This window comes from Hypanus sabinus, chromosome 20, assembly GCF_030144855.1.
Source record: "Hypanus sabinus isolate sHypSab1 chromosome 20, sHypSab1.hap1, whole genome shotgun sequence".
Lineage (NCBI taxonomy): Eukaryota > Metazoa > Chordata > Chondrichthyes > Myliobatiformes > Dasyatidae > Hypanus > Hypanus sabinus.
The window spans coordinates 38,552,374-38,565,898 of record NC_082725.1 but is presented as its reverse complement, the minus strand read 5'-3'; the positions used below and the strand labels follow the sequence as shown (position 1 = coordinate 38,565,898).

The 13,525-nt window shown below is 42.8% G+C and overlaps 1 protein-coding gene across 4 annotated transcripts in view; it reads left to right on the top strand.

Moving 5' to 3' along the window:
* The window catches only part of LOC132378433 (solute carrier family 12 member 7-like), a 264,974-nt gene that overhangs the window by 229,543 nt on the left and 21,906 nt on the right, over window positions 1-13,525 (top strand). For all 4 annotated transcript variants that reach the window (XM_059945350.1, XM_059945348.1, XM_059945349.1 and 1 more), the window contains exons 19-21: window positions 125-294; window positions 778-909; window positions 10,968-11,075. In XM_059945350.1, coding sequence (XP_059801333.1) covers window positions 125-294; window positions 778-909; window positions 10,968-11,075 — 410 coding nt within the window. The remainder of the gene's footprint in view (window positions 1-124; window positions 295-777; window positions 910-10,967; window positions 11,076-13,525) is intronic.

Here is a 13,525-nt window from a genome sequence, read left to right as displayed (position 1 = left end):
TTACCCATTAAGATTGAAAGACATGTTTTGAAAGATGATGACTTTTTCTTTCGGGGAAAAAAGATTATAGAGTATTTAATTTGAGAACTCTTGTAGTATTTAATGTGAGAATTCTATCTTGTAGACTTGGTGCGTGAAACAACAGCTGCTCACCAAGCGCTGCTGGTGACGAAGAACATAGATAAGTTTCCAGTAAATCAGGAGCGTTTTGCAGGAGGTACCATCGACGTCTGGTGGATTGTACATGATGGGGGATTGCTTATGTTGCTGCCATTTCTCCTCAGCCAACACAAGGTAAACCTTTCAGATGTTTAGAGAGATAATTTGTGTGGTCCAAAATTTAGTCACTTTTTTCATTTGGTTCCTGTCAAGCAACGCTACCCCCCAAAGTTCTGCTGCCTGTCTTAATTTGCAATAATAAGTTCTATTTATTCCTTGCTGTTAATAAAACCTTCTGTAGCCCTGCCAATATTAGGCACCACTCCCAGATCTCTATGCGTCTCTGATTTTTGTGCCTTTGTATCGCATTTTTCCTTTGATCCTTCACAACTGGTCAGCTGCTGTTAGACCCTAAAATCTTGAATTGCATCACTAAATTTTCCCAGTTCTACATCACTTAAAGCCATCTGTAAGCTTCCAAACTTGATTTTGTGTACCCGCCTTATATTTGCTAAAGTGCATTGGTGTTTCATGGAATACATTTTTCTGTATGAAAGGGTCTGTGTCGTTGAGTAATGCTGCTTATCTCAATGATGGCTTGTGCTGGATCTATTACAGGTGTGGAGGAAGTGCAAGATGCGCATTTTCACCGTTGCCCAGATTGACGACAATAGCATCCAGATGAAAAAGGACCTGCAGTTATTCCTCTATCAGCTCCGTCTTGATGCTGAGGTAGAGGTAGTGGAAATGGTAAGAACTAACTGATAATTGGGGTGTTAATATAAAATATACCAGATCAGTAATTTGATTCAGTCAAATGGCAGAACTGGCTCCAAAATGCTGAATAAACTATTCATGATTACAAAACTTAATGTTTCCATTGTGCTGTGATGCAAAACTATTTGTTTTGGCAGCATTCAAGAAGCATTAAAACAGTTCTGACCAGTGTCACGTCACATATGCAACTAAAATTGTATAACTGTGTTAGGAGAAAGAGTATCTTGAAGACTCTATCTGAATTTGTGGCATGATCTCATGTGAAAAGATCTCACACTTAGCTTTGCAGCTCCTCCTCATCGTCTTAAATCTTGAGGCTATGTCCCGTAGTTCTAGACTCACCTACCTGTGGAAACCAGGGAGAAAGTAAAGTCTGACATTGCAGTATTTCAGTGAAGTAAAGGAAATTACAGTGGTATGAGAGAGGAGTTGGCCAAAGTAGGAGGAAGGAGATGCTGGTAGGGATGAAACAGAGCAGCAATAGTGTGAGTTTCTGAGGAAAATGAGGAAGTTACAGGATAGATATATTCCAAAAATGAAGAAATACTCAAATGGCAAAATAATCCAACAGAGGCTGACAAAGAAAGTCAAAGCTAATGTAAAAGCAAAACAGAGAGCATTCAACAAAACAAAAGTTAGTGGGAAGATAGAGGATTGGGAAGCTTTTAAAAACCTACAGAGAACAACTATAATTATAATTAGGAGGGAAAAGATAAAATATGAAAGCAAGCTAGCAAACAATATCAAAGTGGAGAGTATAAGCTTTTTTCAAGTATGTAAAAAAAAAATAAAAGAGATGAGAATGGATATAGAACGCTAAAAAATGAGGCTGGAGAAATTATAATGGGACAAGGAGATGGCAGATGCACTGAGTATTTTGCACCAGTCTTTACTATGGAAGGCACTAGCAGTGTGCCAGCTGTTGGAGGATGGGAGGGAAGAAAAGTGAGTGCAGTTATTATTACAAGGGAGAAGGTGCTCAAAAAGCTGAAAAGGCCTAAGGGTACGTTGGTCACACAGTCCAGATGAACTGTCTCCTCAGGTTCTGAAAGAGGTAGCGGTAGAGTTTATGGAGGCATTAGTAATGATCTTTAAAACGTCATTGGAGTCTGGCATAGTGCCAGAGGACTGGAAAATTGCAAATGTCACTCTACTCTTTAAGAAAGGATGAAGACACCAGAAAGGAAAGTATAGACCCATTAACCTGACCTCAGTGGTTGGGAAGATGTTGGAGTCAGTTGTTAAGGATGAGATTATGGAGTACTTGGTGATACAGGACAAGTTAGGACAAAGTCAGCATGGTTCATCAGTCTTGCCTGATGAACCTGTTGAAATTCTTTGAGGAGATTCCAAGTAGGATAGATAAAGGGGATGCAGTAGATGTTGTATACTTGGACTCTCAGAAGGCCTTTGACAAAGTGCCACACATGAGGCTGCTTATCAAGTTAAGAAAGAGCCCATGGTATTACAGGAGAGTTACTGTCATGGTTAAAGCATTGGCTGATTGGTAAGAGGCAGAGAGTGGGAATAAAAGGATCCTTCTGTGGTTGGCTGCCAGTGACTAGTGATGTTCTGCAGGGGTCAGTGTTGGGACCACTTTTTATGCTGTACGTCAGTGATTTAGATGATGGAATGGATGGCTTTGTTGTCAAGTTTGCAGATGATAGGAAGATTGGTGGAGGGGCAGGTAGTGTTGAGGAAACGGGTACGCTGCAGAAGGACAGATGGATTCGGAGAATGGGCAAGAAAGTGACAAATGAAATACCATGATGGAAAATGCATGGTCATGCACTTCTGCAGTAGAAATAAATGTGCAGACTATTTTCTTAATGGGGAGGAAATCCAAAAATCTGAGATGCAAAGGGCCTTGGGAGTCCTTGTGCAGAACACCCTAAAGGTTAACTTGCAGGTTGAGTCAGTGAGGAAGGCAAATGCGATGTTAACACTCAGTTCAAGAGGACTAGAATATATGAGCAGGGATGTGATGCTGAGGCTTTATAAGGCACTGGTGAACATTTTTGGGCTCCTATTTGAAGAAAAGATGTGCTGGCACTGGAGAGGTTTCAGTGAAGGTTCACAAGGATAATTCTGGGAATGAAAGACTTATACGAGGAACGTTTGATAGCTCTGCATCTGTAGTCGCTGGAATTTAGAAGGATGAGGGGGACCTCATTGAAACATTTCAAATGTTTAAAGACATAGACATAGTAGATGTGGAAAGGATATTTCCCTTGGTAGGAGAGTCTAGGACAAGAAGGCACAGCCTCAGGATAGAAGGGGCGTACATTTAAAACAGAGATGTGTCGTGGTTTCTCGTGCCTCACAAATGACCAGGAGACGCAGAAGATTCTTCAAGAAGGGTTAAACTTTAATTTGCAAATCAAAGCTGAGACAGTCATTGACAGTCGCTGATTGCCCTCCGATCCTTGGACACAGCATGTTTTATAGCAATCTCCTGGTTTAATTGCATTAGCATATGCAATCGGTCTATAGTTGCGTACCACACGTACATCCGCCACTATTGTTTCTACCCACTGACTTAATCATGTTCTAATCTACATCTCTTAGCTACCTCTCATTAACGCACCATTGTCTTCTACATTCTTAATATTTCATTTTCCTACTAAATTGGGTACATGCATAGCAAATAGCAAACTCAGACTACATAATTTACATCTCTTAGCTTCCTCTTATTAACACACCATTGTCTTCTACATTCTTAAGATTTCGTGACTTAATCATGTTCTAATCTACATCTCTTAGCTACCTCTCATTAACACTCCATTGTCTTCTACATTCCTAAGATTTCATTCTCTAGCAAATAGCAAGTTGCAACTTTTATACTCCAATAGATGCAGAGTAATTTAGCCAGAGGACTGTGAATTTGTGGAATTTGTTTCCTCGGGCAGCTGTGGAGGCCAAGTCGTTGGGTGTATTTAATTAGATTAGGTTCTTGATTGGACACGGGTTCAGAGGTTATGGGGAGAAGGCTGGGGAGTGGGACTGAGGAGAGGAAAACAGGATCAGCCATGATTGAATGGCGGAGCAAACTCTGGGCCAAGTGACTGAATTATGCTCTTAAGTCTTGTCAGAAACACACTGAGTCTCAGCAATTTGCAGAACGGTAAACTTTATTTTTCGAGTCTGCAGAGTCGGACCCAACCAGCTCCTGCTAGATTGAGTGCCGAATTACACTTTGCACAGTTTTTTATACCCTACTTGTTTACGACTTTGTGAGTTGCACCCATGTGAGGTGCAGACATTCTTCCTTAATCTCATTACAAAATTACAAATGTGATTACCCTTTGGCCCACTTATCAGCCTCAGCGCATTAACACCGTTATTGTTCAACCGTTAAGCATGTCTTCCCGTTACCCGTATCGCTTCTTTAATCAGCAAGCTATTGTTTCATCCTGATTTTGCAAATTGGTTTATACGTTGCCCTGCAAGTTGCTTTGCACGTTCTTTCTGTGTCAGCACATTCTAAACGGACTCCTTAAGTACCGTCTTTAATTTAATCATTTCTCTCAATCCACCCTTTTTCTTTTTAGAATGTGCTATCAGTTGGGCTTTTGCCACGGGTTTACATAGGCTTCTTCCTCTAGCTCTATTTCCCTTTGTAGGAGTACCTGAACAGGATCAGCTGGGGCCCCTGGTTGCATGACTTGTCTTGCCACCCGAGCTACTAGCTCCCACAAGCAGGGGATCAGACATGGTAGCAGAAGGAGGACCATCAATCCCCCTCCTATAACCCCTAAAGCGGTTCGCCACCAGCCTCCTTTCAACCATCCGTCCAGCCAGTCCCAATACCCCAGCGGCTTCCAGGTCTGTACCGGCACGTGGGCCAGTTTCCTTATTTTATCTGATATTTTTTGAACCACCTTTCCGTTGTCATCTATCTTTAAGCAGCAGTTGGTTAGATTAAACTTTCCACATACTCCTCCTTCAGCCGCAAGCAAATAATAGCAGTATATACATTATAGTCCCAAAGTTCATTCTGTCCGTCTTTTGAGCTTTAGCACCATCGGGTCTTCTCCCTGGACGCAAGTCCATTCTGCACCTTCTTCGGGCTTTACGGGTCCCTTGATTCTCGCGGCGTGGGTCCACCCTTTTTCTTTTGTCCTTACTGCGGCTTCGGTGGTCAGTAGCACCTGGAATGGGCCTTCCCACTGCGGCTGTAACTTCTCTGGCTTCCAAGTCTTAATCAGGACCCAGTCACCGGGCTGAGTTCGGTGGAGTGCGAAGTCCAGAGGTGGGGTTTGTGCGAGTAACCCCTTCCTGCGCAATTCTGCAAAAGAATGAGACAGTGCCTGTAAATAGTCCCTTACAAAGACATCTCCCCCTTGCAGGGAAGGATAGCCCTCCACCTTGTTCCAATATGGAAGGCCAAACAACATTTCATAAGGGGATACTCCTATATCTTTTCGAGGAGCCGTGCGGATTCTTAGTAGGGCCAGGGGTAGACACTTGGTCCAGGGTAGCTTGGTTTCCATCATTAGTTTTGTCAATTGCGTCTTCAAAGTACTGTTCATCCTCTCAACTCTTCCTGAGCTCTGAGGGTGCCAGGGGGTGTGCAGCTTCCACTGGATTCCTAAGGCGTCACAGATTAGCTGGTGTGTTTTTGAGGCAAAGTGTGTTCCCCTATCTGAATCAATAGACCCCATTATTCCATATCTCGGGACTATATTTTCTAATAGGATCCGTGCCACTGTAGGGGCGTCCGCTTTAGTGGTTGGGAATGCTTCCACCCACCGAGTGAAGTGATCCACAATTACTAACAGGTACTTCCATCTCTGAACTTGTGGTAGTTCCGTAAAGTCTATTTGGATCCGATGGAACGGTCGGACGGCTAGTGTTTGTCCCCCCTTATGGGTGGCACGCATCATTTTCTTGTTTACCTTTTGGCAGGTGTAACAGCCCCACACCTCCTGTTGAGCTAGTGTGAATATCCCTTTACAAACATAGTCCCTTAGGATAGTGTCGCACATAGCTTGCACTCCCCAATGGCTTTGTTGGTGTAGTTGTTGCAGTATATGACGAGTTACTTCCTTATTCAGTACTTGCCGTCCGTCGGGGGTCTTCCACTCGCCTTCTGATGTTTGTCGGGCTCCCAGCTGGCTCATAGCGTCTATTTCTACTTGGGTGAAGACTGGTAGTTTGTTAAGCCCTTCCCTTATTGGTATCAGGGTTAGAAGTCGGACCGTTTTTTCCATTGCTGCCCGTTTGGCTTCTTCATCTGCGAGCCGGTTTCCTATTGCTTCCGGGGCTGTTCCTCGTTGATGTCCTGGAACGTGAACCACTGCAATTTCTTGAGGTAGTGTTAGAGCTTCCAGAGTCATGCTTATCATTTGTTCGTGAGCTAATTCCCTTCCCCTGGCTGTTATCAACCCCCGTTCTTTCCAAATCTTTCCGAAGGTGTGTACCACTCCATAGGCATACTTAGAATCGGTGTATATAGTGCCTATTTTGTTTCTTAACAGTTGCAGTCCCCTCTGCAAGGCATATAGTTCACAAGACTGGGCTGACCAATTACCCGGGAGCCGGCCGGACTCCACCGTCTCCCTAGTCCTCCCGTTTATAATAGCATATCCACTGTGTCGTACCCCATTGATGCATCTGGAGGAGCCGTCGATATATAGTTCCTCGCCTTCAATTAGGGGAACTTCTTGTAGATCTTCCCTACTTTTTGTCTGAAGGTCTGTTAGCTCCACGCAGTTATGCTCGGTTTCCTCCCCTGTTGATTCCCCGTATAAGAACTGTGCCGGGTTACAACTATTGTTCTTTTCAAAGCTTAAATCATCCCCGACCATCAGAATGGTTTCGTATTTCAGTATGCGAGAGTCCGTCAACCACCGCTGAGCTTTTTGGGCTAAGAGAGTGCTAACGGAGTGCGGGGTATACACTGTCATTCTTCCCCCAAAGGTTAATTTCCGTGCTTCTTCTACTAGTACGGCTGCTGCCGCTACGGCTTGTATGCACGTCGGCCATCCCCGGGATACCGGGTCTAACATTTTTGATAAAAAGGCCACAGGTTGCCGCTTTCCTCCTTTTTCTTGGGTTAGTACTCCTAACGCAGTTCCTTCATTGTTTGTTGCATACAGCTGAAAGGGCTTTTCCAGTGCTGGCAGTGTTAATACCGGGGCCCGAATTAGTTGCCCTTTTATTTTCCTGAACTTCTGTTCTTCTTCTTCGGTCCAGCTGATTATTCCCCGGTCTTCCTTTGCCAATTTGTCGTACATAAACTTCACCAGGGAGGTATAATTCTCTATCCAAATCCGGCAATAGCCCACTAAGCCCAGAAATTGTCTTATTTCCTTCTTTGTCCTGGGAAGCGGTATTTTAGTTATTCCCGCTATTCTTTCTGGGGTTATTTGGCGGTGCCCTTTACTGACTCTGTGTCCGAGATAGATTATTTCCTTCTCGACAAATTGCAGTTTCTTCTTGGACACCCGCAATCCTTTTTCTCCTAGGTAATTCAGGAGTCTTATAGTATCGTCTCGCACTACCTCCTCTGCTGGTCCCGATAGTAGTAGGTCATCGACATACTGTAATAGTTGGTTCTTTTCGGTACAATGGAATCCAGCCAATACTTGCTCCAGTACCTGTTCGAATAGGGTTGGAGACTCCGTGAACCCTTGGGGCAAGACGGTCCACCGGAGTTGCTTCTTCCGCCCAGTGAAGGGATTTTCCCATTCAAATGCGAACATATCTCGGCTACCTTCCTCCAACGGGCAACTCCAAAAGGCATCTTTTAGATCTATCACACTGAACCATTCATGTTCAGGAGGTATTTTGCCCATTAATGTATAGGGGTTAGGCACTACCGGGTATCGTGTTTGGACTACCACATTTAAGCCTCTCAGATCTTGAACCATTCGATACGTGCCGTCGGGCTTTCGGACCGGTAGGATGGGGGTATTAAAGGGTGACATACATTCTTCCAGGAGTCCATCTGATACTAATGTCTCAATTACAGGTTGTAATCCCCTCCTCCCTTCCATGGCAATGGGATATTGCCGTCTTCTCACCGGGCGGCTGTTTGGCAACAGGGTGATTTTCAGTGGGGTGATGTCCAGGCCGCCCCAATTACCTTCTTGATACCAGACACTGGCGTTTATTTCCTGATCATCCTTTTCAGTCATTACGAACAGTTTCACCTGAATTTCACCTTGATATGGCACCGTCCCGATCCCTAGCAGTGCCTGCAAATCTCTTCCCAATAAGTTGAATCCGGCTGACGGAAGTAATAACACATCCTGGATACCTTCCCGGTCGTCGCATTTTATCTGTACATCTTCTATTATTGGGACCTGCATAGTTTTTCCTCCTATTCCGGAACCCCCAACGGTTTTGGTCCCAATCTTCCTGTTTCTCAAGCTTCTTCCGGATGTCTTGCCATGCTTTTGATACAAATTCAATTCGTATGAATTGTTCCCCTACTGCCGAATTAGGGTCCACCCCCGCATACTGTTGCACATTTTTCCGCACCCTATCGAGGAAGTCGGTTGGGCTCTCATCTTTCCCTTGGTGGTTTCCAAACGCCTTGGCAAAGTTGTGACCTTTTGGCACAGCCTCCCTTATTCCCTTAATGATGTACTCTCGCCACTGTCGCATATTGCGTCTTCCCTCTTCTGCTTGTTTGTCCCACTGTGGGTCGTTTACTGGAAATTTCCGGTCCCCCGGTAACTCATTCGGCTGTTCCCTTCCCCAAATTGATATTGCAGCTTGTCGTATCATTTGCCTCTCTTGTGCAGAAAATAGCGTTCCCATAATCGCATGCATTTCTTCCCAAGTGTAAACATTAGGTCCTAAGAATTGATCCAACTGTTCTGCCAGTCCCATTGGATCTTCTAATAAAGTTTTCATATCTTTCTTAAATCCTCGTACTTCGGTACTTGTCAGAGGGACGTTTACAAATCCTGTCCCTCCTCGTGCTCCTCCCATTGGAACCTCTCGAAGGGGATACATCGATACCTCTTCCCTTTTTGATTCGTCCTTCTTTTTCTTATCTGCTCCTGTCACACTCCTTGTTTCGATCCTTGCCTTTGCTTTTTCCCTCTCCGGGTCTATCCCTCTCTTCCCTCTCCGGGTCTATTTCTTCTGTTTTTTCACTTTCTTCATGTCCTCCCTCTGCTCCCGCAAGGGGCGCAGAAGGCTGGACATAGGGAGGGGGTAAATGATCGAGTGGGTCCCACTTCCGCTCCCCTTTAATGCCCAATTTGAAACTCTTTGTTGTTACTCCTGGCCAGGGAGCCCAACAAAAAGCATAAGCAATTTCTTCCGGTTTTACATTTGGTTTTGAATTAACGTAAATGTTTAAGGCTTGTCGTACCCAATCCTCCTCAGACCCAAGCCGCGGCCACCAGACCGCAGGTTTTTCTATCGGCTGTTTCGACCAAATTAAACAGTACTGTATCATTTTTTTTTTTGTTTCCCTTTTAGTCTTCCACATCCCCAATTCTCAAACATTCTACCGAGGGGGCTATCAGGAGGAACCCCTGGGTATGGTCCCGGTCTTTCCGTTTCCTCTTTCTTTTTAGAGCCACCCCCTCCCATCTTATTCCGCTCTTACTTAATCCTGCACCCTTCTACTGCAACAGTAGGCACTTTACCCGGTGCGTCCCAAGGACTTTTATCAGGAGGACCCCCGGGTAGCTATCCCGGTCTTCTCCGTCCTTACTTATTCCCGCACCCTTCTACTATAATAGTAGGCACTTACCCGGTGCGTCCTGGGGACTTCCAGTACCAGGTACTGTCCCCTTTTCCCCGTTTACCGCTCTGCGCTGTCCGGATATCACTCGCTCAAGCCGCGCCGGAGCGACGAGCAAGGAGTCAGGGACCGCCAAACTCGGCGGGGTGCACCGTCTCCGATGTCCTTCCTCGTGTCCACCGCGGCCGGAGTGTGGATCCCGGACGAGCCCCCACGTTGTCAGAAACACACTGAGTCTCAGCAATTTGCAGAACGGTAAACTTTATTTTTCGAGTCTGCAGAGTCGGACCCAACCAGCTCCTGCTAGATTGAGTGCCGAATTACAATTTGCACCGTTTTTTATACCCTACTTGTTTACGACTTTGTGAGTTGCACCCATGTGAGGTGCAGACATTCTTCCTTAATCTCATTACAAAATTACAAATGCGATTACCCTTTGGCCCACTTATCAGCCTCAGCGCATTAACACCGTTATTGTTCAACCGTTAAGCATGTCTTCCCGTTACCCGTATCGCTTCTTTAATCAGCAAGCTATTGTTTCATCCTGATTTTGCAAATTGGTTTATACGTTGCCCTGCAAGTTGCTTTGCACGTTCTCTCTGTGTCAGCACATTCTAAATGGACTCCTTAAGTACCGTCTTTAATTTAATCATTTCTCTCAAGTCTTATTGTCTTATTCCATTACCCTTAGTGCGAAGTGTGCTCTGTACTGGAATAGCCTCGCTCCTATTTTAAGGTCATGCACTTCCAGTTTTTGACTCCTTTCTCTCTATCTTTCCTGTTAATCATGCCAATACAAAGAAAATACCAGTCAGAAGTGTGTGTACTCACCATCTTATAAGTCTTGAGTTGAAAGTAATACCATGAGGTTTATTACTTAATGGTATTGGAGTGTAAAAGTTGCATTGTTTGCTGTGTAACCAAAACTATATAATCAGCTTTGAACTTGCTAATTGCTATGCATGTATCCAATTTAGTAGGAGAATGAAATCTTAAGAATGAAAGGTAGCTAAGAGATGTAGATTAGAATAGGATTAAGTCAATGGGTAGAAACAATAGTGGCAGATGTACTTGTGATACGCAACTGTAGACCAATTGGATATGCTAATACAACTAAACCAGGATATTGCTATAAAAAAATGCTATGTACAAGGATCGGTGGGCAATCGGCAACTTGCTCAATGACTGTCTCAGATTTGATTTGCAAATTAAAGTTTAATACTTCTTGAAGAATCTTCTGCATCTCCTGGTCGTTTGTGGAGCACGAGAAACCACGACAATGGCAACTTTGAGTTGATATACATTTATTTTTAATTTTCAGCTCGACAATGATATCTCAGCCTTCACCTATGAGCGGACCCTCGTAATGGAGCAGAGATCCCAGATGCTGAAACAAATGCATCTCTCTCGGAATGAGAGAGAACGAGAGGTAAGCTTATTTCATCATTGACCCTGTTCCTTTGCAAAGAAGTGTACATAATGTCAAGTGGAAAGGATATTGTATTACTAGTCCTGATGCAAGGTCTCTTAAAAATTCAACCAACCCCCTGCCTTCACACTGCTGCCTGACCTAAGTTCCTTCAGTTTGTTTTCAGCCCAGTTTGTATTCTTAATAAGATAATATACAAATTAAATAGAATTTGTTTCCAGGTTTACTCTAAGCAGGAGAATTCAGAGTTATTAGTATTTTGCTATGTTAATTTGGGAGTATTTCACTTTGTTTCTACTAGCAGGAAGATTTTGCAGTTATACCATGCTGTTCAGGATGCTTCAAAGTATTGTATTCCCACTTGAACTACAGAAACATTTCGACTTTGCAAGAATATCATTGCAAAGAAATGTAATTTTCATCTACAGTAAAAAGATAGAACTACTGTGGTACTACAAGCTTTACTCTGATAAGAAGATAGGTTTTTTTAAAAAACTAAGTAAGACATTTAAAAAAAATATTTTGACGATGTGGGCATTGCTGTCAAGGCCAGAATTTATTTCCCATCATTAATTGGCACTCTATTAAGTTAATGGATAATTTTGTGAATGGGTCTGGAATCACATAGAGACTCAAGCAGAGATTTCCTTATCTAGTCGACTTTGATGTTTTCAAATATTTAGGTACTTCCCTAGTTCCGATTACCAACACTGGCTTTAAATCCAGATTTATTCATTGACATAAATTCAAGTTCATATTTCTGTCTTATTATCAAGCATCCAGAACATTGTTTTCTGAACTCTGTTAGGTATGTTGGCGGAGTCCAGTCATGTGACCTTTGCTACTATACCTAACGCAATCTCACCTTGAACCACTGCGGTGCTCAGAGCGGGAATATGCCTACAGTATTCTGAGCCAGGACTTTCAGCAACAGTAACAGAAAAGAAGCACATTTCTAAAGGCAAAACTCTGTGTGGTTGAAGGATAATTTGCAGGTAGTAATGTTTCCCACATCACTGTATACTTTTCTTCTGGGAAGTACAGGTAATAAAAGATAAAGGATCTATAGATGTTGAAGTCTGAAGCAAAAAATAAGCAGGTGGGGAAACTCAGTAGGCAGGCAGCATTTATGGATTCAGAAGGATAGCATATGTTTTCAGAATCTGACCCTATGTCAAGCATCAGGACACCAATTCAAGTCCCAGAACATTGACTATCCTTTCACCTCCACAGATGCTATCTTACCCCTCTAGCTGTTTGTATTTTTGCTCTGCCATACTGATTAGAACAGACATAATAACTGATAAATATGGTTAGTCATTGTTGGGAGTAGTGGTCAAATGAATTTTTCTTTAATGTTTGTTGTCCTAAGAAAATTAGTACCACCAATTGAACCAACACTAACAAATCAGTTCTGTGTGATTTACTATTTAAGAGCTAATGCAGATCAATAGATTGAAATTGTTGAACTGGAAGTAGTCTTCTCGAGGAAGAATTAACTGATAACTAGCTTTCCTCCAGCAGATTGTTTGTTTCTCTGGATTCCAGTATCTTTTTGTGTTGTGTCCCCAAAGTCAGACTAAGCTTGTGGCTAAGCTTAGCACTTCAGCTTAAGGAAAATGGCACTTTCTGAAGTTTTTTTTTCTTATATCTTGAGCTTCAGCATTGAATCAGAACTACCAGGCTAATGGGAAAATGAAAATTATCAGCCACCACCAAAAGCACTTTCTCCATGTTTTACAATGCTCTTAGTCAATATAAATGTGACAATTGGCTTCAAATGGAAAATGCCATTAGTCTATCAACCTATTATGTTTGCAGATGCTAAATATTACCACCTGTTCATTTTTAAAAAGAAGGAAGTAATTTCTAGTTTGTTGCCATAGTGAAGTTTCCATGTTGGAGCCAAAAGAGGTGAGCAATTAACAAATTGCTAGGTTCCCATGACTAGATAACAATTAAACTCTGAATGACCTCAACCTTAAAAAAAAATGTGTGGATTTTCTGGCCAGCTTGAAAAAAGTGCTCCATAATTGCTAAACAATAATGAATTGTCTCTATAATATTAAACTCCAGCTGATTGGTAAACTGGAACAAGTAGCAGATTATTTGACCGGATATTAGTCTGAAGAACAACAAGGTAACTAAGAATGAAACCCTGTGATTCTAATTATTGGAACATGATGAAATTGAGTCTTCAATAGGGAATGTGGATATTTATTATTATCCATTGGCATATGCTTGCCTAGTACTCAAGAACTACAACTCTGAGTCATTCTAAAATCGAATAATTATGATTTCTGATCCAGCCTTAGACGTGATAGACCTATAATAATGATCGTTTGTTTTTGTTTTATGAATGGGCTTGATGGTATGAATGATTGAGTACCCAAATAAATACAATCAGTGTTTGCATTTCCTCTGAAGAACCACAGGACAAAGCACCTCTA